Genomic DNA, 24,042 nt, shown 5'->3' with positions numbered 1-24,042 from the left:
GTCTCTCTTACTTCATGCTCGCTGTGGCCGTCATTCGCCATCGACGATGCGCCCATCCACAGCAGCCCGCCATGATCCGTGGCACTTAACTTTGAGTAAACAGGTCAGTCCGGGCCTCCGAGGGCTCCGAATCGGAGAACAGGCTAGTTCGGGCCCGGGCCTTCGACTGAGGTCCTTTCTTTGCTCAAAGTTAAGTTAAACTTTGAATCAGAACGAGGACAATCAGGACCCTTTTACTCAAAGTTAAGTTAGAAATCAGTACGAGGACAGCTGGGAAAGGGAGTAGTCACGGTAGACTGACGGTCACATTTTTAATGTACATGAGTTGAGCTACAAGTGGTGACTACCATTCAGTGTTCCTGTGAGAGTTGAAGAATTTCGAAACCCCTTCAACGATCTCCTCAACGTGATCAGTATCCTTCGGGTCCTTCGCCTTCGCTGGCTTGACAGCTGCTGACCTCCTGACAGTGCTGGCGCGTAGATGCCCTTCGAAGGAGTCCAGACCTCCCATGAGCTTGTTACCCGGTGAGTATGTGGACTGATACGGAAGTCAGAGCCAGAGGATAAGCAGGGAGGAGAGGCGGAGGAGATCAAGGAGGAAGAGGAGGTGGTGACTGGTAGGTGCAGTGTATCGTGGCGGCGGTGGTGGTGGTGGTGGTGGTGGAAAAGGAAACTCTTACCGAGTTGAGCTTCCTGACATTCTCGAAGGTTTGGGTCAACTCAGACGGCAGCTCGTCATTCCTTGGGATCGTAGCGTAAATCTGGTGGACGTCAGGCGGGAGGAGTACAGCTGGCATACCACCTGTGCTCTGAGGGCGGCTTCAGACACTCTGGTTGAGGACGAGAACACGCTTGCGGTGTCGTCAAGGGTCTCCATGTCGTCGACTTCCCCGTTGACAGAAGCAGTGATAAGCTGCAAGAGTCTTGAAAAGAGAGCAGGAGAGGGAGCACTTACCTTCGCTGTCGGAGGCTTGGTGTTGGCTCCAATCAGCTTTCTTGCACGGAACGAAGAAAAATTTGGAAGTTTGGCGGCCTGCAGCTGCTGTACTTTCTTCTTGGGGATGGGCATCAAGGTATCAGGGTCAAGTTCCATCTCTTCCTCTTCCTCATCCTGACCGAGAGGTCCCTTCCTGACAGGCATCATGGTGTCTGGGTCATACTCCATGTCCTCATCAATCTTTTGTAGACCATCTTCATTCATGTCCGTTGTTCCCTCAATCCTTTGACCTTCACCGGCATGGGCAAGAGCGGCATCTTGGCTATCATTGTCTGTCGATGATTCGATCTCGGTGTTCTGCTTCGGAACCCCAAAGTTCCAGTGCTCGTCATCTTGCTCGACGCCCGTCATTATCTCAGTCACAATTGAGTCCTCCTTGCTGTCTTTTCCGGTTTCAAGGCTGCCAGAAGGACCCCAGACAAACTGCTGCAGTGGGCGTTTGATGACGACAGTGAGAAGCGAAGGCTCTTGATTCCCGTTCGAGGTTTCTTCGGGCATGACGAGACCAGAGTTTCGAATGGGCTGCTTGATGACGCGGGAGATCAGGGAGGGACTTGTCCGTTGGTCTTGTTGGGCCTGCTCAGTCATCGTATCTGCCAGCTCAAGGCCCATTCTCAGCGGCCTCTTGACCAGGATTGTCATGAGCGAAGGATCAGTCTGAGACTGCTGATGCTCCTGGTCCTCTGTCACTTTTTTGCTCTCTGCCCACTCCAGCCCTTGTCGCAACGGATTCTTGACAACCATGGACACGAGAGACTGAGGTTTCGGTTTCTCAGCTGCCAGCTCGAGCTCGGGTGACTTCACATCAGGTGAACCCTTGCTGGACTGATCTGCAGGCCTGCATACTTCTGGACTGTCTACGATTGTCAACTTCTTCACTGGCGGTCTACCAGCTACCAGGGCTTCTTCCTTCTTGATCCCTCCGTTGGAGATGCTGCCAGACAAGGAGATGGTCTCGCTCTGCGCCAGGGAGGACTTGTTGAGCGGGTTCTTGTAGCGAGTTCTTGCACTGCTTCCTTGCGTCACAGCAGCATCGCTGAAGGTTGGCAACAGCGCGTTGCTAGAAGGTCTGTTCGCGTCTTCGGCTTTCGAATTGAGCGAGGCCGGTGGAGCCAAGGATTCTGAGATCCTCGATGGAAGAAGACTGAGAGAAGCTTCATTTCTCTTACCATCCTCTTGTTGGCCTGGCTCAAAGGATTTCTCCTTGCCAAAAAGGCTTTCAAGACTTGGTTCCACATTTGAATCTTGAATGGGGAGGTTTTCAGTTTTCAGCAGATCCCTTTCAAATGGGTTGCTCATCCTTTGCTCCATGTCTGCTGCACAGTAGAGCTCGAATCTCCCGAATTTTCCTGCCAGAGGTTTCAGAGACGCACTCGAGGGTAAGGGGCCAGGAACCTGTACGGTATTGATGCTCGTCCTCACCGGGGGCCCATCGAACTGTACAGATCTGACCGTCTTCTCTGACATCAGTGATCGTTCCTTCGCGCCCTCCTGAGATCTTGTGGTAAACTTCGTCAAACGACTGTTCGCCTGTCAACACAATCATGAGCATGCACTAAGCAGGATGACTGGCAAGACCTTGTTTCGTCAGCTTGACTTTGTACCCGATGCGAGGAGGAAGATTGTATCCCACCACTCGCAAGCCGTCCTGAGCCTCCACTGGCGCCATCACTCCTCGACTTGCTTCACTTCGCCTCCTCCTCCCTACCCTCTAACCCCCTCCCTTCCTCCCGCCACCTGCCTCCGCCACCTGCCTCAGCCATGCGGTGACATCTCCTAAACCTAAAAAAACTTAAAAAGAATGACCTATTGTCACAACGGCAGATCAGTCCGAGTATGACTAGTTGCCAGGCGTTGTTCGACGATGGTCGATGCGATCGATCACCTGGAGGCATTGCCGAGCAAGAGCTCGAGCAGGAGACTCTCAGCCGGCCTGCTGGACTTGTCTTGACCTGAGATTGCAAGGGAGAGCTGAGAAGAGCTCGACAGAAGTATCAGGAGCGATGAGAAAAGAAGACATCGCCAAACAGTATGAAATCCACAAGTTGGAGATTGACTGGAAGGATGACACCTGGATCGCTTTCTTGACCTCTTGCTGTCAGTCATGCCGTCTGCTTGCTTCGTTCACTGACGCCATGCAGGCACCGTGTCCACCATCCTGTCTGTCATCGTCTTTTCATTCATTTCATTCCGCGATCCAGTTGCCGACGGTGAGAGTATGTGAGCTCGTCGATGATTCATTCACTCGGCTGCAGCACGTGTTGACTGCATTCTGATATGGGAAACCAACGCCACCAACTACAACTACACCAAGTCTTTCTTCCCTGAGATCAGCCACTATCAAGGCACCAACAGATTCTATCTGTTCCTGAAGCAAATCTGGCAGCTTGGGCAAGAGACGCGTCTGAGGTCCGAGCATGCTCCTACTGGAGCTTGAGCTGGAGGCATCTGACCCATGGTATGTAGGTGTAAAATAGGATGGGCACTACTAGGGTTTGACGCTCTACTGGGCACCATTATCTTTATGTCGATGCTGTTCAGGACGCGTGAGTGAGGAGGGCAACTCGAAACTCGCATGACTGTCGGCTGCAGGAGCTGTCCTTGAGAATAGGAGTGATGTGGACTCCATCTCAGGAGACCTCACCAAGTCGCTCACGGAGCTCAAGATGAAGCACAAGAGGGTTCGATACAGTTGTATTCGAGCAAGGTTCTTGAAAGCACTATCATTGTCATATGCCTCATCGTTTATCGCTATAGATTCGCTTGTTTCCGCCCTCTCCTGGCGTTCTTCTCGTTAATGCCAGGTACTCTATGCCCGCTGAGGGCCCAAGGATGTAAGAGTGTTGCAGGGCTGGACCTCTTCCTTGACTTGGCTGTGGTAAGCGACGCAAACTTCGGTCACGGGACCAGGGGGAACTGACTTGAATTCGTACCAGCTAGTCATGTGGGCGCATGGGGGTCATCGCTGGTGGTTTGTGCTGTCCCTCTTCTTTCAGATCCTCTCTTGGCGATTCTATGTCGTAGCCTACTGGTGGTGGGCCTCGAAGGTACGCCTCCTACCCAACACCTGATATGACTATGATATGACTCAACACCTGATATGACTATGATATGACTCGGAGTAGGTGTCTGCTCCGCTCTCAGTTGGAAGAGGAATGCTCCTGTGGCTCCCGGTCATCGGTCCTTCAGTCGCCGCCTTCACTGCAGGTGGGAACCTCGATGGGAGGAAAGGTGTTTTTACATCTGTCCTCAGGGTTCGGAGCGCTTGATATTGACAAGTTCGGGTTCTGCCATGGCGCATCGTTAGCAGACATGATGAGCATTGACGAGCATGAGAGACTTGAATTTCTCGACGACGTGGCACACAGGTCTTTGACTGCGGTGAAGATCGTGATCCAAGAGCTGACAGTGGGGACAGTGGAACTCTACTAGAGCTTTTCGCTATCCTTTCTTGCCCCCTTGCTCCGTGAGCTACATACTTGTTCCTCACTTCCCTTGAGATAGCTTTCAGATTTGGAATTTGTCACCAGAACTTTCAAGACTTTGCGAAATTCATGCGAGAAGGAATATCTGTGAACTCCCTAGTACTTTCGTTCTTCTGCTCCCTCTTTCAAAGTTTTCCACAATCACTCATCCAATTGCGAGCTTGGCAAACGATACCTGCGTACGAACTGGATGGTCTAAGTGATCTAAAAAGTACAAACAAGTGCCAACGCTGATTGCAAAACATGTCTAGGTGGTACGATTTTGATAAGCTCAATTCTTCTCTCCTTTTTCAATCTCATCAGGAGCTCCTTCAACTATATCTTACTTCAGGCAAGTAGTAGAAGTATGACACTGCACTTTCATCTGATGGGCTTGCGCTTAACAGGATCTTCTAGAGCATTCTATCGGTCTGAAGTCTTTGTGAGCTCCAAGTGATAACATGTTGGCAGGCTGTCACGAAACGGGCGAAGCTCTGTGCATGGCTGTATTCACAGGCAACCTGGTCGCTGCTCGTGCCGCATTGGCTTTGGGCGCGTCTCCTGACTATGCGTCAAGTGAGCGAGAGCATTCAGTGAGCCCTGCCTGACTTGACGGGGAAGGTCGAGGAGCCTGGGCGAACAATCGGGTTGACATCGTGCAAGTCGATGGGAAGAGGAAGGGAACGACCGTGCAGGTCAGGAAACGGTAAGCAGGAGCTAAAGGAGAACGACAATGACCATGTCGCAGCCGAGCTTTCTTCGCGCTCGAGATCGCGATGAGGAAGAAGGACCTGGCCATGGCTGGATTGCTGCTGCAGAATGGCGCCAAAGTTCCTAAGGTCAGCTGAACATGTGGAATGAAGCGGCAAGAGAGTAACATGAGAACGCGTCAGGAGGTGCTGATGCAGTTCCGAGGGGACAGAGTCGTCATGGAGTTCTTCGAGGCCATGCAGAAAGGCACGACGACGAACCAGGTGGAAGCTGCGACGAGGCTTGAGATGTTGACAAGAGGTTGGTAGGGGGCTGACAATGTCGAGGAAGGAAATGTAGAGCCCCTGCACGACAGAGTTGAGCTAGCGCAGCAGGAGCAGGACACGCAGATCGCGACCCATCCAGCTCCGCCTCCTCCCCAATTCAGCGGGGACGAGAAGACTAACAACCGGGAGATGGGGGGCCTGCTGGGATTCTTGCAGCAGCGGCAGCGGCAGAGGGAGCAGATGCAGATGCTGGGGGTGAGGAGAGTGAGACAGAACTCCGTGACCTGGACGCGAGACAAGCTTGCACGGGGAGCCAAAGCTGTCTTCGACTTCAGCAGAAGACACTCCTTGCGTACTGCTTCTTCAGGACGACATCAGAACCGCACGAGTCCAGATGAGATGTCGGAGATCATGGAGACAGGCGACGAGGAAGGGCAGAGACAGCAGAGAGATCGACCACAGGAAAAAGGCAAGAACAAAGCGCCGCTCAGACTCACTGGAGGAGGCACGCAGGAACGATATCTTCCTCAAGCGTGGGTATCAGAGTTTGACTCATGATACTTGACTCTCTCATCTCCCCTTCTCTCTTCGCTCTGGGTCTTCCTCTCCGGCTCACCTCGTAGCTCAGTCAGCATAGGCTGCTCTGATTTCGACTTGTGTGTAAATGTCAGCATAGGCTACTCTGATTTCGACTTGTGTGTAAATGTCAGCATAGGCTACTCTGATTTCGACTTGTGTGTAAATGTCAGCATAGGCTACTCTGATTTCGACTTGTGTGTAAATGTCAGCATAGGCTACTCTGATTTCGACTTGTGTGTAAATGTCAGCATAGGCTACTCTGATTTCGACTTGTGTGTAAATGTCAGCATAGGCTACTCTGATTTCGACTTGTGTGTAAATGTCAGCATAGGCTGCTCTGATTTCGACTTGTGTGTAAATGTCAGCATAGGCTACTCTGATTTCGACTTGTGTGTAAATGTCAGCATAGGCTACTCTGATTTCGACTTGTGTGTAAATGTCAGCATAGGCTACTCTGATTTCGACTTGTGTGTAAATGTCAGCATAGGCTACTCTGATTTCGACTCTTGTGTAAATGTCAGCATAGGCTACTCTGATTTCGACTCTTGTGTAAATGTCAGCATAGGCTACTCTGATTTCGACTTGTGTGTAAATGTCAGCATAGGCTACTCTGATTTCGACTTGTGTGTAAATGTCAGCATAGGCTACTCTGATTTCGACTTGTGTGTAAATGTCAGCATAGGCTACTCTGATTTCGACTTGTGAGTAAATGTCTGCCCTGCGCGAGCGAGGAGGACGGCAAGCCCCATGCGAGCTGGATACTGTCGAAACAGACGAGCACGCAGACGATGAAAGGCAGGCGGGGGCCTCATACTGGCTGAAGGTTGAAGTTGCAAGTTCCTCCCGAATACCATGTAACGGTTCCCCAACGGTGGGGGAATTGCAAGAACATGCTTGTTGACCTGGAGGGGGAAAGGGCGTGATGCGAGAGGTTCCGGGCAATGAGCGAAGCAGCAGACGTTCGATGGCACCATGGCGAGATGTCAGTACATTGCATTCCTCTGTTGGTAGAGCCGAGTAGCAGCTCAGAGGATGCGGAACAACAAGTGCCAGTCTTCCGTCCCCTTCGGTCATGAACATTTCCCCGAGCATCGGCAAGTCAGGAGGCACTAGATTGTAGCGGCCAGGTGAAGATTTAGTTGAGGGCAACAGAGTGCAGTGATCGAAGCATGCGATGAGATGAAATCTTTTGCTGAAACAACTGTCTTACTCTTGTCCTCGTGTAGATGTGTCCGGTACTCAAGAGCTATACGTTTGCGGGTAGGACGCGCTGGATGACAAACCCATTCTCCATGCCTCGCAAGCGCTTGTCGTCGAAACTTGGAGTCGATACGGGGAGGAAGACCAGAAGCTTTGAGGAGCAGCTCAAGAAGTTGAAAGCACAGCAAGACCAGTCCAGTTCGGCACATAACGAGGAGTCGGCCGCACCTACGGTTTCTTGTGGAAACATGCCTGATCCCGCCGCTGACGCATCGTAGGTGGCAGGACATGGTACTAAGACCTTGGCACAAAGACTGTCACAGAGCTTGAAGGACCCTTTGAGATCTAAAGACTTCCTCGGGCAGGTCGACAAGGGTGAAATAATGGTTCTCATCTACACGATTGACTTGGGTGTTCACATTTGATTCCAGGTAGATTGTTATCACAATTGCAAGGTCTTCAGTTTCAAGAACAGAAGAGGTACATTGTCCGAAGAGGCTTTACGAAGCTTGAAGGATATCATCCAGGTATGCATTTTTCTTGGTAGTCTATCCCCACTGACTTACTTTTCTGGCTGTCAGTTGTCTGATTGCAACTGGTACGAAAAGTTTACAATCTTCAAAGGAGGAGAAGAGAGTTTCTGCATGGGGCTAGACGTCAGAGCGTTGGCGATGAACAGGGACAATCGTCCTCATGAGGTGAAGCACAAGATAGCGAGCTCGCCTCAACTCACGAGTGCTGGTCAGCTGGATCCCCAGCATGTGCAGTATCAACTTGGATGGATCATAGCGAAGAGCAGCAAGAAGAGGCTGGCATTGATGGACGGGCACTGCATCGGAGCTGGTGCGGCCCTGGCACTCGCCCACACGTCGCAGGTCAGAACCTGAAGGGCAACTTGCTGATCCGCTCACCCGGGCACGTGACAGTCGGGGAAGGGGCATATGAGAATAGCGACAAGTCGAACTGTCTTGTCTTTTCAGGTTATGCATCCTCGTCTCTGTCTGTGCGTGACAATCACTTGCTCCTAGCATGCGCACTTTCTTGGTATGTCGCCCGGCAATGGCTGCAGTTTTTACCTCCCTCGCCTCAAGGGACATATCGGCTTGTACCTCGCTTTGACTGGAGCTCGGATCAACGGAGCTGATGCGCTCTATGCTGGTGATACAGCTGGTATCGTGCTGGGTAGACATCTTACTGCCCGTCGTTAGGAGCTGCTTCACATTTTGTGCCGAGGAATCGATTGGACAAATGCCTGAAAGCTCTGATCAACTCGGTGACTTTCGTCTTCGATGCACGTGTACCATGCTTACCGAGCCATCGGACAGCCTGCGGACGTCTCTTCGGAGCAGGTGGATGCGATTGTTGCCGACCATTCGGCCAGGTGAGAGAGAATCAAGGAGGTTGATTCTCACCAACGTTACGTCAGTTTCGAGAGCACCAAAGAGTTGACTTGCCTTCCCAAAACATTTGATTCTCCTCCCTCCTACTACGCTCGGTGACGTGAAGTTGCGCTCAGAAGCGAGGGCTGACTCTCACCAGATATTCCATGCCGGGTGTCACTGAGCCTACGCACCTCGAGGAGAACCAAGAAGCGATCGATCGGCACGAGGATGAGAAGCAAGAGGCCTGTCTGACTGAGCCTGCAGATGCTTCGGACAGCAATCCGTGGCAGAGATATTGGAAGCATTACAACAGGAACGCACTCCATGGGCTCAATCGTGAGAATTTCAATTCAAGTCCATCTTAACTGACATGGACCAGGACGCTTGAACGTCTGCAGCTCATGTCTCCGACTGCTCTTCATGTCACCTTCGAACTGTTCCGACGAGGAGCATCTTGCGAACTTGAGGAATGTTTGAGAACAGAGGTTGACATCACTTTGCCCCCTTCAAATCTGAAGCTTCGTACATAGTGGCGACTTGTTCATCGCAAGTGGCAAGACTTCAAGGAGGGGGTAAGCACTGGTTCGTGTTCGCTTTCCGCTGGTTAAAGTGAAGGCAGGTGCGAGCATTCGAAACTGACAAGGACGGAAAACCGTCATGGCAGCCGCAGCCTTCACAGGAGGAGGTGAAGTGAATGTGCAGTTGCTAAGCAGGAGGGTAAATGCGGTGCTATCAGGTGCTTGCAATGTTCAAGCCGATGAACGAGGCTGTCTGTCCTCCGCTTGACCTCAGCCTAGTAAGCATAATGTGATCTCAGTGATGATCGTTCTGACTGGTTGCAGGATCATTTGAACAAGAACAATAAGCAGGTTCTGTCAAAGGTCGGACAGATGCGGGTCTAATTCGTGTCTTCTCTTTTTCATTGTGGACGAGTGTAAACAAAGTGCGCGCCGCTCAAGTCCCGAGAGACTCTCAGGTCCTGATCCACATACACCACTTCCATCTGCAAAAGCATTTCACGCGCCCTCCCTCCTCCTTCTCACTGCTTGCCTTGCAACTCGGAGCTCGTCCGTTGAAGGGACCCCCGTTCCACGGCAATAGCTTCCACACCGAGTTGACAGGATACCACCTGCACACAGCTCAGCAAATCCTCAGCAGAGCCTCTTCTTACCTATCCATGAAGAAGTCAGCAAATAGGGGCAGTCGGTTCACGCCAGGGCACGTCCGAACTTCAGTTTTCTGCAGCTCCATGGTCTTTCCTGCGGGGTGAGTATCGCATGTACGAGGGACTTGAGGCAACCAGCGTTGATCCCTCGAGCTGAAGTTTGTCAGCGAGTGTGACGACGCGGCCGCCGAAGGTAGGGAGGAGTTTGAACCATCTGAGACGAGAGTCAGAAGCAAGACATAGAATAAGTCTCGACAACCCAATGATGGGGATCACCGTCAACCCGAAGATGATGGTGTCGAAGGCAGACTCCAACTCCTGCCATGATGACGTCAGCAAAAAGCTTCTTCCTCCTTCCTCCATGCTCTTGCCTGCTTCTCAAAATCTAGATTCTGTGACACTCTTCCCACAGTGCTCGCCCCCCAGGACATGACCTGAGCTCAGATAAGGGCAAAAGTATCCTCAGGGAAACGTTACTTGAAGCTGATGCAGCTTGAAGAACATGGCCTGTCATGGTTGATTGTAGTCAGCAGCAACTTTGCATCATCCAGCTTCTCTGCTAACCGACTTCTTCGTTGGGTCCGTTATTCCTGTACATGTCTTGAGCACAGGTACACAACCACCCTCGACTCACCGAGCCACTTGCCGAGAGTCGGAATGCCAGGAGAAGTGTCGAGAGCCTGCTCGATCGCTAGGAAGAAAGGACTGCTTCGAAACAGCTCCACGTCGCTGTAAACAAGCTCCCATTCTCCAGAAAGAGTCTTTTCGCTGATCTCACACTCGTTCTGTGGATTGTCTCACATGGAAACTTTCAAGAGAATTCCATGTCACCTTTGTTAACTCGTCGATCAGCTTGGCAATCTTTCCACGAGACTCTTGGTAGACAGGAGCTACGAGCTGGTTGAGCCTCTGACCTCTGTCCGTTGCTGCTGCGATCTGTAAGATGTCTCGCTTCACCTCCGACACTGATCCAGCAGTCGTAGCACATTGGAGGCGCAATGTTCCTGTCCTTGCGCCGCCCTTGAGACCGGATATGGGCAGGGAAGTCATAGAAAAGGCACCAACGGATAGAGGAGAAGACATCAAGGTGGCGATCACCAACATCGCCAGGGCCCAACACCCTCGACCTGACTGAACGCACTGCATTGCTCCTTTTATGCGTGTGAATCCGTTATAAAGTTCCATTCCGTTACTTCTTGCACGACCGGACGGTCCGGTCGGACTCCCGGAGTCCGCCATCAAGTGTGGCCCGGGCCAGCCAGCGGCATCGTCCGGCGACGGCGGCGTTCTGACATATAGTAAGACCGTACTCGATCAGGCGCACTACAGGCTGTGTACCGTAGTACTACTGGGTCGGTGGCAACCGCACTGCCGCACGTCGATGATGAGACTCCAACTGGGGCCTGACTCGGAAGCGGCGTTGTGACTGCACTGCCGTGCACATGGTACGGTCACCCCTGACCGAGACTGAGGCTCAGTCAGTCAACAGTCCCGACGGTAAGGCGGTAAGCGCTTAGAGTAGAACATCATTGAGACAGCATGGAGACTACTTCGAACTCGGAAGTAAACTCAAAAAACCGAACTTGAATGATGGAAATGCGAACAAAGTAATTGATCCAATGGCTGGCAGATCATGTGAATATCAATTCGTTGCATGCATGAAATAACAAGTCTGGCTCAACACGCAAGCAACTCGAAGTTTGCGCCTGGACAGATTCTTATCAATCGGTTCCAGACAAGGGATCTTCACTCTATTTTCGCAAGCTGTTGTAGGTACGAGATCCTTGGTCAGCGCTCGACGATCCTGTAAGGTGTAGATGTTCTGACTGCACCTACGCCCTGTAGTATGATGTTGTTTATTTGCAAAAGATCAAACACATCTGCACTGTCCTTAGTAGAAAGCTGCACTAGGGCATGGAATTCAACGGACGATGGTTCCTTGCAGAGTGTTCAAAACTGAATGTTTGAAATGAACGCACAATGTTTTATCAGAAATAGTGAGATCAATGCAGGAATAATTTACAGACATAAGTGAACAAAAATATCATCATCTTGAGCAGGACAGATTCACCCTTGTTGCTTGCTTGCAGCTGTATCTGATTCCCAAGACATGGCCTCTCCTCGAGCACTGTACACTGTGGTCTTTCTCTTGATGATCCTGATCGACTTGGCAAGCGATATCAACTGTTTCAGGCGTGATGGACATCCGTGCTTGGTCTCTCGCTCCTCGTTCAATTCTTGTACTTTTTGCTTTGTCTCTTCGGTGACTGCCACAGGATTCAAAGAGCACTTTCTTTTGGCATGCAGAGTTCGCTCATTCTGCTTTCCCGAACCAAAGGTAAGCTTGTTCAAACTAGAGGAAAAGAAGGATAAAGATTGTCCACGATCACTGAAGAACCCCATGACGACGGCAGTGGGTGTAGATGCGGAGGTTCCTCGTGAGAGGATTCGACTTCAACTATATGATCAGAAGGGGACAACTTGTGTGTTGTAATGTAATTCGAAATATTCTCTTTTCGAATGAGCTTCCGGCTGCTCAATCTTTACTATACGCCAAGAAAGGATTCGGCGCCCTCTTGCGACTACCCCTACCCACATAATAGACCGGATGAAGTACCCTCCAGTCCAATATTTGTCGGAGACCTCAAGGACCCCTACATTATCCCGGGACTTTCAGGGTATGTATCGGACGTTCTCCGGTACGACAACAATTTACTTAATTTGAAAGGGACACGGAAAGAAACTTCCGCTCATCACGCCCTCGCCTCAGTGTGAAACATAGAACTTTGTCAAAGGCACTGAAGGATATTACCGCTTGTCGTCTTTGTGCTCTACTTCTGCCTCTGGCCGTGGTCTGCTGTAAGGACTCGTGATAGGCTTTGGTGATCACGGAACCTGAGCCACGTGCTTCAATTTTAAACTGCTGACTGGATTGGCAGCCGCTATGCCGGGCCCGGCGGGGAGCGAGTCGGGCGTCCGCCGGTCACCAGCCGCGGCCTGCTACTCTACTGGGTCGGGCCGCTGCCACTCTTTTTTACTCAAAGTTAAGTTAAAATCAGTACGAGGACAATCAGGAGAGTGCCGCAGTGATCGAGTCCCGGTCGGCCCATGCTACCATTGAAGCACTCCGTGAGCTCCACAGACGAGGGCGAGAGGCTCGAAGATCCGATATCATCGGTGTGAAGGAGGAGGCGACTGGCAGACGTTTGGAGCTTGCAGGAGTCAAACTCCGATGGCTAACTGATTTGATCGTTCGGATCTGTGTTACATGACCTCCACACTTTTACATCATTACAGGGAACACCCTCCCGATATCCAAAACTTCAGGAAGGAAAGAGAAGAAACAGCTAATCAGGTTACAGAAAACGTTTCCAAACAGCTCATGGTCCCCCCGCCGCTGTCGTCGAACATCTTGAAAGATGCGAATGATTTCAAGGCCATCCGAAGAAAGGTGTCGTTTGTCGAAGATGAAATCGAAGTTCCAAGAAAAGGAACGCGTTCTCTCGTTTCCCCGCTGCTGTGGGTTCCAGGAGTTCTGAGATCCAAAGGGCCGTGGGCAACTGTGATGAAAGAGACCGAGGAAGGAGAATCTTACATCTTGGACTCCGGTTTAGAGTGGGATCATACCAATGTGTTTAGCAAAGACGAAGAAGTCACAAAGAAAAAGCTGCTTCAAGAGATCAGGGCTAAAGATAGAATCATCGCAGAGCTCGACGAGACTCTCAAGGCTTCACAACGGTCTCTCGACGCCATCGAGATGAGAACTCGGAACCGGCAGCACAAGTTGCAGCGAGAGATCAACCGCGCGAGAGAGAGAGATAGGGAGCAACAGTTGAAAGAGACCCAACGCATCATAGCTCCTCTAAAGCAGCAGAACGAGCTCTTGAAAGAACGATATTCCACTCTGAAGCAGGCTCATCAGGCAAGGATCAAGAACGGGTTTGCTCAAGATACTTTTTCCAGTAAATACAACTCAGCTATGATGAAAGTCAAGGAAATCGCTCGTGATTTATCCAAGCAGGAAGTTCAATCTCTTCGGAACAGGATTTCTTCATTGGAGCGCAAAGCAAAATCTGATGCAGAGTACATCCTAGATCTTAAACAGAGATTGATCGCTGCTGCCAAGGCTGCTGAGTTCAGATACGGCGAGGCAGAAAGTAAGATTCCTCGCCTTGAAAATGAACTGTTGGAGACAAGGCAAAAGATGTCCAGGATGGTGAAAAACTACGAATCCAAGCTCATCAGGCAAAGTAAACGCCTAGACCAGCTGCAAGCCGAAGAGATGAGGACATTGAATGTCAGCTAGCATTGCTGGCTGCAAAGTGCAACGAGATGTTCGTGTGGTTATGGCTGCTGTTGGTATCAAGGTTTATGAATCCTCTTTACTTGTCTCGGGCTCCTCCGGAGTCTTGCTTGCAGCCTCGAGCGGGAGCAGGCGGCTACAAAGAGACTCCCACCATGCGTCGGACTGCTTTTCTTCTGCCCCTTCCTCGCAAGGTTTGATGGCCTCGCTTACTTCATAGCCATCCCCAAACAGCAAGACGTTCTCTACCACGCTTTCCAGAATCCCAGCGCCAGTGACGCTAGCTTCGATTGCAAACGTCACGCCAAGCTCTTTGCACAGATCGGCTTTCTCATCCCACTCTCTGCAAAAATGTACTTGTTCTTGGCATGCAAGTGTGAGTGGAAAAGATTGCAAGAAAGGGAAGTACCTCTTGAGGTTCCTGTGCTTTCGTAGAAGTTCCTTGATGACAACCAGCGAAGAACGCGGGCTTGAACAGCTGGAGCAGCTACGCAGATAAGATACACCTTTGAGTGAGATTAGGAATGAAGGCAACTCCGGACAATCCAAGTTATACCCTGTCTGTGAACCGCTCTTGCACAAGTTTGCTTATAGATTGAAGCGCACCAGATGTCATGGGTGTCGTGTTGTAATCGTCTGACATGAACGGGTCCTCATCTTCATCGTCGACGTGCGGATCTCGTTGTATCACGCATCCACTTAGTTCGATAGATAAAACTCCGCCAAGCGAGCGGTTGGGATGAGAGGCATCATTATCCTTGCTGTTCACCAGCACAGACCCCGCTGCAGACATGACCGTGTTGCTGACGTTTGCAAAAGTATCCTTACCAAACCGCCCAACCTTGCTAATAGTTTCACTGTTGACAACTGCGTTCGTTGTGCGAGAAGCAAGTTCTGAAGCACTGGAGACAGCGTTGGAAGACGCCTTGACCCCCGAGGCGACACCAGACCAAGCCTTATCCATCAAGTCGTCACTGTTGATGGACTCTGAGACTGCTTTGGCCTTCTCCTTTGCCGTACTCCCCAGCCACCCGAGTGTCCCTTCTATCATTGAGATGCCCTGCGAAACAACCCGCACCGACGTCAGCCCTCCCTGTTCCAACTCCATCGGTTTGTCGAAACTCTGTTCGACCTTTGCTAAAACAATGGAAGAGTAAGAAAAAAACAAGATCAAAAGATCAAATTCACCCGTGATCGAATCAGCAAGGTCTGGACCCTCACTATCACTTGTATGGACTTCAGGTTGTGTTTTATCATCATTGCCTGCTGCGAGTATGTTCTTGCTTACTGCTGATACAGTTCCAAGCGCACTCGCCACAGGAGCATAAGATGCCACAGTCTTGGTCCAACCTGAGAAATTCCAACTCTGCGAAGAATCCTTCTCGGAATTCTCATGCTTTTCTTCATCCATGCTATCAACCTCAATGGTACTTGCTTTGTTTCCAAATCCCCAGCTACCACCCCATGACCAACTCGACAAGAGAAAATCTATGAGAATAATGTCGTCCTGCTGGTAGAGAATCCATCTCTCCTCGTCTCCGGACAACCTCAGAAAGTTGCCGCACTCCCCGACAACCTCGACGACATCATCCGCCCCGATTGACATTATTTCCTCAGCATCCACCGAAGGCTCTTTCCGTACCCTCAGCTGCACATCAGGATCAACCTCCACCAGTGCCCGAGAGATCTTTGCTTTCTTCACTGCATTGTAGTGCTTGAATTTCAAGCTATTTCCGGGCCCTGCAGATCCAGCCTTTGTGTAATCGGCCAAGAAGCATTCTGCATCGTCTCGAAGAAGCCGTTCACCTCCTACATTTTCTCCTTGGGAGTGACACTTGGCTTAGATAAAGGGAGGGGTCAGAAACAGCTTGACTCAGCATAGGGAAAGAACCTTCATCGGACGAGGTTTCCAGTTGCTGGCCGCCAGTTGTGGTGAGCAACATTAAGTCCATGACTTGGTTGTCGCTCTGGCGTACATGGAATCGAATGCGCTATACGTTCAATATCAGCACGATTATTCTGAAAGAAAATTTGCGAGTAAAGACCTGATTGACTTCAAATATCTGGCTTGGATCAACAAAAGATGATATTTTGAAGTTATATGTGACACCATCATCTGTCCGAATCTGACCTTCTTCAATGCTTCTGTCGAAGGAACAGACCGTTCCTGAGAGTTCTTGGATAGATTCACGCTCCATCTTATCCTCCTTGCAACCTCCACTAGGGTCAATAGTGAGAGTTCCACTGTGTTGGCCGCAGTCTGCACGCGTGCTTTCATCCTCTGGGCTTGCTTGTGCCATCGCCTTGGGCTCCTTCTCACAGTCTTTCATCTCGTTCATACTTGCTTCTGCCTGATCCTTCGCTTGATCCCTCCCTCTTGTCTTCTCTCGTCCTTTCCCTTGCTCCTTCCTCCGGCCCTTGCTTCGTTCCGACATCGGCCGCCTGATGTGGCAATAGCCGTTATGATAACCGTTACATGAACACCACTGTTTTGATTCCTGCGAACATAAGATAATTTTAGATTTTCGACAAGTGAAAATCCTTGCACATGCAAGGGCGACGTCTGTACTGGCGTGTTTGGGGAGGAGGGGAAGGGCTGCAGGAGCGAAAGAGGGGCAGGGAGACAGAGAGGCCGATGGAAGGATGAGAGACGAGAAGGGGAATAGAATCTAGATGAACAGAAACAAGAAACCAATGATAGATTATCTTGTTGCTTCCCATGTTTGAATTTTCCGCAGATCTGAAGTCATGAAATACCTCAGCGAAGAGGAGTTGTATTCACTAGCATTTGATCACAAATATGCTTCGAGAGGCAGCTCAATCCTCGACAAGCACGTCATGTCTAAGTTCTGGTCATGGCTAGTGGAATGTTTGCCCTCCAGTCAGGATCCGAGCTTGTCTGTCCATTGGTCAGCACCCAACTCACTGACCCTAGGAGGACTATTCTTCATGGTGGTACCAGCTATTATCACCATCATCAGCTGTCAAGATCTGTCGTCTCCTGCCCCTCAGTGGGTCTATTTATTGAACGCAATCGGGATTTTTATTTATCAGACCTGCGATGCTTTAGACGGCAAGCAGGCTCGAAGAACAGGCTCGCAATCAAGTTTCGGAGAGCTTTTCGACCATGGGTGTGATGCGATATCTACCATCTTTGCCGCACTCTCGAGCATTTATGTACTTCAGCTGGGCACAGGCTGGTATGGCTTTGTCACCTTTCTATCAGCGATGGCGTCTTTTGCTGGGGCTCACATCCAGGTAAAGCCTGGCATGCGAACAAGTCTTTGACCAGCATGCTGCAGACTTATTACCTTGGGTACCTTCAATTCGGGTTGTTTGATGTGGTACCAAGTGAAATTCAACCACTCCTAAATGACTTTTATGCAGACGGAAATTCAATGGGGAGGAATCATAACAAATCTTTTGTGCGCATTTGTGGACCCAGATCTGTTCACAAGAGAATTAGCATTCTCAATCAAAATTGCAGATATTCCCACGTTGGGCATTTTCATTTTTTCATTCAATGCGATCGTATCGAACATCCATGAATGCTACAACAAATCTGGGGTGCAACATGCCACCACAAAGCCATGGCAACTGTGGGGTGGTCTGTTTATTACCTGCTTGTCCTCATGCGGTAGAATGTAGTTTTTCTCCATCTGTGGATCTGAATACTGTACAGTAAGCTTTGCCATGATTGCTGACGAGCTTACTCCGAGCATGGAAGTTCTCTTCCTTCTTGGCATCGGATTTCAAACATCTTCTTATGTATTGATCGTGGAGTTTTGGTTTGGAAGTGACTGTGTCTTGCAGGTCATCTCCATCATCGTTGCTCATATGTCGCATGTCGAGTTGTCATCCAAGTATTTTCTGTTCGTAATGCCAACCATGTTGCTATCATGTGAGTCTGTTCGTTTCCTGAGCGCAGTCTTGATGACGATTCTGCGCAGGTATGCTTCTAATAGGGTTGGAGACCAGAAAGGCTGTTTTTATCTTCTCCATTATTGCTTCTCTGTCTTTCTTGCATTACAGTATCTCAGCATGCTGGGAGATCTCTTCTTTCCTAGAGATCTCGATCTTTAAGCTTGGCGCCCCAACAAAGCAGGACACGAGAAATAAAATTCAGTGAAATGCTCTCAAGACGAGTCGTCTGCGGCATAAGTTCTATCAGTCTTCATAAGCTTAGACCTTTCCTTTTGCAACTCATCACATTTTTTGCGAGTTTCAAGGATCACTCTTGTTATTTCCTGATTTCCTCGTGTAATGTCGCTCAAAGAGCCTTTGATCTCGCGATACTGAGCCATTTGTAACTTGTACTGCTTCATGCGAGCTTGTGATTCAGCTATGTTGTTTTTCTCGCTGGAATCCTCTTCGAACTTATGCAAAAGCTCACTCACTTGAGCATGAGACAACGAGGACAACCTTGCAGAATTTCCTGCGATAAAACCCATGCTTCTTGCAAGTTTCCAAAGGGAATTCTCATATCCCTTCTCTATAAGGTCGTCAAGCTTTTCCCTCAAGTCGATGTGAGGTATGAGAATCGAAATCTCTTGCAGAGACAATATTTGGTTGAGCATGAATTCATCTACATCCATGATGTCTTCTTCTTGCACAACAACTCCTCCTTCCTCGGCGATTTCCAATATTTCAGATTCTGTGATAAACCGATATTTGACCAGTTTTGCAAATTTCACAAGCGCGTCAGAGTGGTTACTCAACAAGATTTCCTCTGCTCTCTTGGAATCCAAACCAAACGATCTTATTTTGAAAGAGGAACTGCGAGTTTGCTTCAACAAATTTCGTCTGTTCTTCTTGAGGAAGTGCGTCGATGTAAACAACGCGTTAGTCATCTTCTTGATAGCTCGGAATCTTCGCCGTTGAATTCCTCCCTTGATGACTGCTGTTGCTAATTGCGTGGAAGCTGTTGAGCGAATGCTATCCAAGTAATCGTTCTTGTTGTGAGCTATTCTTGAAGGCAGAATTGACTTTTTCATCCACACCAAACAAGTTTCGAGTACTTCTGTGTAAAGAAGAACTTCATAGCTTCGATGAGTCTCAAGAATCTTTTGTCGAGATACAAAGAGCTCACTGAGCCACCTGAGAAATGAGATCATTCGCATGTAGCTAGTCACAGTTGGCTTTGAAAATTGTGAAGCTTGCAATGCAAACATCTCTTTCTCTTTTGCCTGGATATGCTGGTTACAAAAACAAACAGTAACAGGTCAAAGTATACCTCTCTCTCAAGTCGTTTGAGCTCTCTCTTGCTTTTCGTCTGCAAGTCCGTAATTATCTTGTCAAGCGCTTTACTGGAGTCTATACGTTTGATCTTCTTGACCCGCACTCGTCCTCTATCCCTTTTAGATCCCATGTTGCCGCCGGACACGTGCACTTGGTTCTCTGTATCCGAGGGAGAATCATCATTTTCAGCGCTGGCATCAGAATCAGTTCCTTCGTGTTGTGCGTCCTTTCCAACTAGATCTGATTTGAATGATTTATTTCCTGAATAGTATGACTCAAGTTGTTTCCTATACTCTTCAGCTTGATTCTGCACTGTTTTCCATTGATTGTTCGCTTCTTGGTAGAGCTTGCTTTCAAGGTCCTTGAGGAAAAATAAGAAACCTTTGTTGCCATGATCTCGATTTTCCTCAAGAATTTTCAGCTGACGACTCAAATCTTCTCTAATGCAAAGGTACCTGTGAAGATTATTGCCTGAGTCATAGAAACCTAGGGGCGAACCAATAGCTGATAAAAACTTGTAAACCTGATGCAGCTTTACACATCCACTAGCTTTTGGATCCAAGATTTGCACCCATATGCGGGAAATCGTTTTAACTTCTGCCTCCTTGATGACTCCTTGTGAGTCTTTTGTTGTAATGTACGCAAAATTATTCATAATCATCCCGATGAAGAGGTTCAGGATCGTGTAATGAACAATGATCATGTAGAAATGGTACCCCAGCAACGATCCGACCCGTGTGCCACAATCTCCAATCCTCAACTCATTTCCATTTCTGTCGTATACAGTAGGAGTGCAAGAGGGAAAATTGATAGAACAATCGTCCATCAACTGATGCCATTCGTCTCCAAAAATTATTTGAAATAGTGTCAGCATTGCAGAATAAAATGTGAAATAATTCGCTTGTGGCCCAAGTCTTGATCCATATTTAGTGGTGCCAAACAGCTGAACGAAGAGAACGGCAAAAACGATCATACTGACAAGGAGCACAACCATGATGTTTGCGGTCTGTACCGTACTGAGAACCACGGTTTCGAAAATGCTTGCCACAAGACTGTGCGATGACAACGTCATCAAAAACCGAAATAATCTCAATAATCTTACAACCTGACCAGCAGATCGAAAGCTGCTTTCAAATGTCATTACAAAAATTGTAGCGACAATCAGAAAAAAATCAAATCCACTCCCTTGCGTAAATGCTATTTCTGGACCGAATCCGAGAAGATCGAGCACGAATTCAAGACACATGATCCCAAAAAAGACGTCGTTCTGCACTGAGAGAAACAGGCTGAAAGAGCTGCTTGGATTTACATGAGACGATGACATGCACATGATATTGACCAAAAGACAACCAGCTGAAAAATAGCGAAACTGATAGCTCAGGACAACACCTCTGGCATATCGAGCTGTCAAGTTGTCGGGATAAACTCTTTCGCGTGCTGGCAGATGCCTTTTGATCATATCTCGAATTGATGCCCATTGGATTTCTTCCGATGTATCCACTCCCTGAGAGGCATAGAACCCGTCACAAATAAATGAAACAAACAGATTCAGTGAGAAAAAGGATCCCACAAAAATAAATAATGCAAAGAAGACAGTTGCAACAAACGAGTTGTAGTTTTGCACAGGCTGCAAATTCACTTCATAGGCATCCTGTCCAGTGATCCAGATTGCGTTCCACTTTAAGGTGATGACTCGAAAGAGGGCCAGCACTCCGTCCGGAAAGGTATCGAAATGAGTGCCAGCCGGAGGGTTGGACCATGACCTGGGAGAATAAACGTCTTCGTTCAAGAATTGCCCAGCACATTGAGTCCGGCCTTCGCCGAGCAGACCGTCGAGAGACCCGTCATTGCACGAATAGAACTTGTCTCTGAATAGCGCCATTCCAGTCACCGCAAAAATCTGAAAGCTATGAGTAAGCAATCAACGCAAAGGAAAGAGATATGCTCACCGAACAATTGATGAACAAGAAAAGGACAGCGTATGAAATTGGCTTTACTGACCCAACTAGAGCCTTGACAATTGCTCTAGTGCCTTCAAATCGACTCATCAACCTCAATGGTCTTAATGCTTTTGAGATTCTGATGAGTTTCGATGTTCTTGTTCCAACCAAAGCGCCTATTCCAAACAGCTCTGCAAGATTGAAAGCAAGGACAATAAAGTCCATTCTGTTCGGAATGGACTGCCAATAAGCTGTGTGCTCAACACTGTTTGGTAAAAGCAATCCATTGGCACCTATTTTTGCAACAGCCTCGACTGTGAAAATGATTGTAAATAAGATATTCATTAAATCCAGCAACTCGTATGATACGGGTCCAGGAATCAATCGAGATGGAGTTTCAAAGGTCAAAAAGACCGTGCTCATGGTTATTGCTATCAAAACGATGTTGTCAAACGTCTTACTGTCAGCAAGTCTGACCAACAACCGGTTCATTTTAGAGCGAAACGAGTCTCGTTCTTCCGTTGCAAATTGATTGCTTTCATCAATTGGAGCTTCAGATTTGAGTCTAGCATTGGCCACCTCCTGTTCGATTCGGTTTTCAAACAAATTCGGAATTCCAAGCCTCCAAGCGATATCTGGGTTGCGCAATATCTTGAGAGCTGCATCAACCGGAGTCAGTTTCAAATCACGAAAGTTGACTTGATTTGCAATTCCAAGCTTGATAGCATGGATGGTCACCTCGCCCAATATTCCAAAAGCTGCCAATTTCGACATGTAGAGTTTAATGTCCTCTCTCATATCTTTCGCAACTTTTTTCTCTATCGAGCCTCGATCTATCATTTTCAAAGATTCGGAAGGTGCTATTTTCAAACTTGATGGTAACTTACTTGATTTGCTCGAACGGAAGCAAGCCAAACATTTTTTGACGCCCTGATAAAGATCATACAATCTCGAGACTTTCAGAAATCTCCACATAAGCATTGGCTGCTTCATTTTCACAAAAGAAAGAAGTTTGGATTTCTCGATTGTATTTGTTGATTTGTCGGCTACCTCAATAAAGGCTTGCTCAATCAAGGGTCGTGCAACTAAAGCAGGCGCTAATTTTTGATATTTTGCAACTTCTTCAATTGCAGCGTCAAAATCCAAGTAAACATCTTCTGTTTTAGACACGCTTGAGGTCATGAATTCTTCCACCGAGAACTTTTCCAACACGAGCGCTAAAAACATAGTAATGAATACAAATTGGCCGATCCAAAAGAAGAAAACGTAAAATAGTGCTGCAACAAGAACATACCCATATGGGCAAGTGCTGCACGAAAGGTCCGAACATGTCCCTTCGTTGGCGGAGCAGAAAGAGTCCATTCCTTGGTACATTAGTCCAGACCAACTATCTCCTGTCATGACCTGAAAGAGAGTCATGCAAGACCTTCCAAAATCATCAAAATTTGCTTGTGCATTCGATATTCTATTAACAAACAAACTTCGTCCAGTCAAGGAAAAAATTGCAGTCAAGATTGAAATGAAAAGTATCAGATTGATTACTGAAACTCCTGCACTCACAGCTTTTATAAGCATCAGCCAGATTGGTCGCAGAAAGGAAAACTTCAAACCCCTCATCAATCTTAAGATACCAGCACCCCTCAAAACCGATGTAGCATTGTTGCCTGCTCCAAGGAATTCAGCGATTAGGGCCGTTGTGGTTAGCAAAGTTACTATGAATTCAAAAACATTCTCTCCATTTTCAAAATGTTTGTGCAGTGAGCCATCACATATGATCTGCAAGAAAACGTTGCAAAAGAAAAACAGAGATAAGAAATTTTCGATCGTCAACAAAATTGAGTCAACGTTAGGGCCCGTAAGACTTCCTTCCATCGCAAGTGCGAGCGAGTTTGTCATAATTGCCAAAAACAACAAGGTATCGTAGTATACGCTTCTGAAGACCATAGACATCATTACGCTAGTCTGAATTTTACGTTTTGTTTGTTCTTGGAATGCAACATAAGCTTTCATAATTCTTTGATAAATTTTGGAAGCTTCATCAGTTTTTTTCTTGTATTTTGATTCTGAGTCCTTTCCCATTTCTGCTGTTTCAAGTTTTGGCAAGTGACTTTGACCGTTACCATTGTTTTTATCTGATTCCTTACTTGTGTTCTCTTCAACAGTACTAAAACTCTCACTTTGATTTTCCAAGCCTCCAGCTTTCTCTGTTTCTGGTTCCTTTTCTCTGACCTTTGAAAAAACATTTGCAAACACTGCTAGGAAAACGTTGATGAGAACTTGACCCACAGCAAATGCAAATATTATGAAGTATATAAATGTCAGGAATTCAAAATCGGGTTCGCCTTGTAAGGCAGCCCACATAATTTGGTATTGACCGTCCGTTGAGAATGCTTGAAACAGAGAAATCAATGCAGCTTTGATGCAAATCACTGGTTAGTTCAGCGAATGAGTAAGGAAAACCATCAACCTGCCATGTTGTCGAAGCTTGAGAACCCATAATTTGGGTTTCCGATATCTAAACAGCTTTGCAGGGGACCACATGTATTCTCAAGGCCCAACACCGACCCATCGAGCGACAACTTGTCTGCATAACGTTTGCACCATTGCTCAGGTTGCTTGATCTCCAGCGTGTCACTCCATACCTTGAAAGCAAGTTACTGCTCGGATATATGGATCAAAATACATTACACATCTTCGACGATACGTGTACTGATAAAAAGACATGCCAGCAACGCCGAATAAAACAAACATGAATAGAATGAGAATCATGACCATTGACAAAGGAATCATAGATGAT

At 48.2% G+C, this 24,042-nt stretch overlaps 9 protein-coding genes across 9 annotated transcripts; 4 read left to right on the top strand and 5 right to left on the bottom strand.

Annotated features, from left to right (window-relative positions):
- Nucleotides 1-343: 343 nt before the first annotated feature.
- On the bottom strand, nucleotides 344-2,666 carry GUITHDRAFT_132040 (hypothetical protein; the record flags this gene model as incomplete). Its single annotated transcript, XM_005841203.1, has 6 exons — nucleotides 344-538; nucleotides 681-761; nucleotides 803-913; nucleotides 956-2,346; nucleotides 2,420-2,527; nucleotides 2,576-2,666. 6 exons carry the CDS (start codon nucleotides 2,664-2,666, stop codon nucleotides 344-346), a joined length of 1,977 nt encoding a protein of 658 aa, XP_005841260.1.
- Nucleotides 2,667-3,000: 334 nt separating this feature from the next.
- Nucleotides 3,001-5,996, top strand: GUITHDRAFT_132039 (hypothetical protein; the record flags this gene model as incomplete). The annotated part of the gene is made up of 15 exons (XM_005841202.1): nucleotides 3,001-3,094; nucleotides 3,139-3,207; nucleotides 3,253-3,406; nucleotides 3,464-3,543; nucleotides 3,590-3,691; nucleotides 3,802-3,875; nucleotides 3,934-4,044; nucleotides 4,123-4,204; nucleotides 4,251-4,405; nucleotides 4,509-4,581; nucleotides 4,933-5,037; nucleotides 5,083-5,167; nucleotides 5,210-5,300; nucleotides 5,355-5,435; nucleotides 5,481-5,996. 15 exons carry the CDS (start codon nucleotides 3,001-3,003, stop codon nucleotides 5,994-5,996), a joined length of 1,872 nt encoding a protein of 623 aa, XP_005841259.1.
- Nucleotides 5,997-7,291: 1,295 nt separating this feature from the next.
- GUITHDRAFT_99756 (hypothetical protein) lies at nucleotides 7,292-9,501 on the top strand (the record flags this gene model as incomplete). Its single annotated transcript, XM_005841201.1, has 15 exons — nucleotides 7,292-7,450; nucleotides 7,496-7,592; nucleotides 7,653-7,744; nucleotides 7,799-7,915; nucleotides 7,964-8,092; nucleotides 8,246-8,375; nucleotides 8,426-8,490; nucleotides 8,543-8,598; nucleotides 8,644-8,712; nucleotides 8,864-8,935; nucleotides 8,979-9,084; nucleotides 9,130-9,171; nucleotides 9,219-9,284; nucleotides 9,336-9,395; nucleotides 9,442-9,501. 15 exons carry the CDS (start codon nucleotides 7,292-7,294, stop codon nucleotides 9,499-9,501), a joined length of 1,320 nt encoding a protein of 439 aa, XP_005841258.1.
- A 17-nt stretch (nucleotides 9,502-9,518) lies between these two features.
- Nucleotides 9,519-10,868, bottom strand: GUITHDRAFT_159119 (hypothetical protein; the record flags this gene model as incomplete). The annotated part of the gene is made up of 11 exons (XM_005841200.1): nucleotides 9,519-9,602; nucleotides 9,650-9,728; nucleotides 9,771-9,853; nucleotides 9,900-9,978; nucleotides 10,024-10,082; nucleotides 10,136-10,198; nucleotides 10,242-10,271; nucleotides 10,329-10,354; nucleotides 10,399-10,549; nucleotides 10,596-10,729; nucleotides 10,751-10,868. 11 exons carry the CDS (start codon nucleotides 10,866-10,868, stop codon nucleotides 9,519-9,521), a joined length of 906 nt encoding a protein of 301 aa, XP_005841257.1.
- Nucleotides 10,869-11,831: 963 nt separating this feature from the next.
- Nucleotides 11,832-12,167, bottom strand: GUITHDRAFT_99754 (hypothetical protein; the record flags this gene model as incomplete). Its single annotated transcript, XM_005841199.1, has 1 exon — nucleotides 11,832-12,167. The coding sequence occupies one exon, from the start codon at nucleotides 12,165-12,167 to the stop codon at nucleotides 11,832-11,834; it is 336 nt and encodes a 111-aa protein (XP_005841256.1).
- An 865-nt stretch (nucleotides 12,168-13,032) lies between these two features.
- GUITHDRAFT_132036 (hypothetical protein) lies at nucleotides 13,033-13,984 on the top strand (the record flags this gene model as incomplete). The annotated part of the gene is made up of 2 exons (XM_005841198.1): nucleotides 13,033-13,921; nucleotides 13,962-13,984. 2 exons carry the CDS (start codon nucleotides 13,033-13,035, stop codon nucleotides 13,982-13,984), a joined length of 912 nt encoding a protein of 303 aa, XP_005841255.1.
- A 149-nt stretch (nucleotides 13,985-14,133) lies between these two features.
- GUITHDRAFT_132035 (hypothetical protein) lies at nucleotides 14,134-16,406 on the bottom strand (the record flags this gene model as incomplete). The annotated part of the gene is made up of 5 exons (XM_005841197.1): nucleotides 14,134-14,410; nucleotides 14,477-14,573; nucleotides 14,674-15,846; nucleotides 15,959-16,058; nucleotides 16,113-16,406. The coding sequence occupies 5 exons, from the start codon at nucleotides 16,404-16,406 to the stop codon at nucleotides 14,134-14,136; spliced, it is 1,941 nt and encodes a 646-aa protein (XP_005841254.1).
- Nucleotides 16,407-16,980: 574 nt separating this feature from the next.
- GUITHDRAFT_57526 (hypothetical protein) lies at nucleotides 16,981-17,265 on the top strand (the record flags this gene model as incomplete). The annotated part of the gene is made up of 1 exon (XM_005841196.1): nucleotides 16,981-17,265. A coding segment is annotated over one exon (285 nt), but the record flags the coding sequence as incomplete, so codon positions are not given.
- A 302-nt stretch (nucleotides 17,266-17,567) lies between these two features.
- GUITHDRAFT_160614 (hypothetical protein) lies at nucleotides 17,568-22,019 on the bottom strand (the record flags this gene model as incomplete). Its single annotated transcript, XM_005841195.1, has 3 exons — nucleotides 17,568-19,262; nucleotides 19,301-21,205; nucleotides 21,255-22,019. 3 exons carry the CDS (start codon nucleotides 22,017-22,019, stop codon nucleotides 18,204-18,206), a joined length of 3,729 nt encoding a protein of 1,242 aa, XP_005841252.1. The 3' UTR covers nucleotides 17,568-18,203.
- Nucleotides 22,020-24,042: the final 2,023 nt, after the last annotated feature.

This window comes from Guillardia theta, assembly GCF_000315625.1.
Source record: "Guillardia theta CCMP2712 unplaced genomic scaffold GUITHscaffold_3, whole genome shotgun sequence".
Taxonomy (NCBI): Eukaryota; class Cryptophyceae; order Pyrenomonadales; family Geminigeraceae; genus Guillardia; species Guillardia theta.
This window is presented reverse-complemented; position numbering and strand designations above follow the sequence as displayed.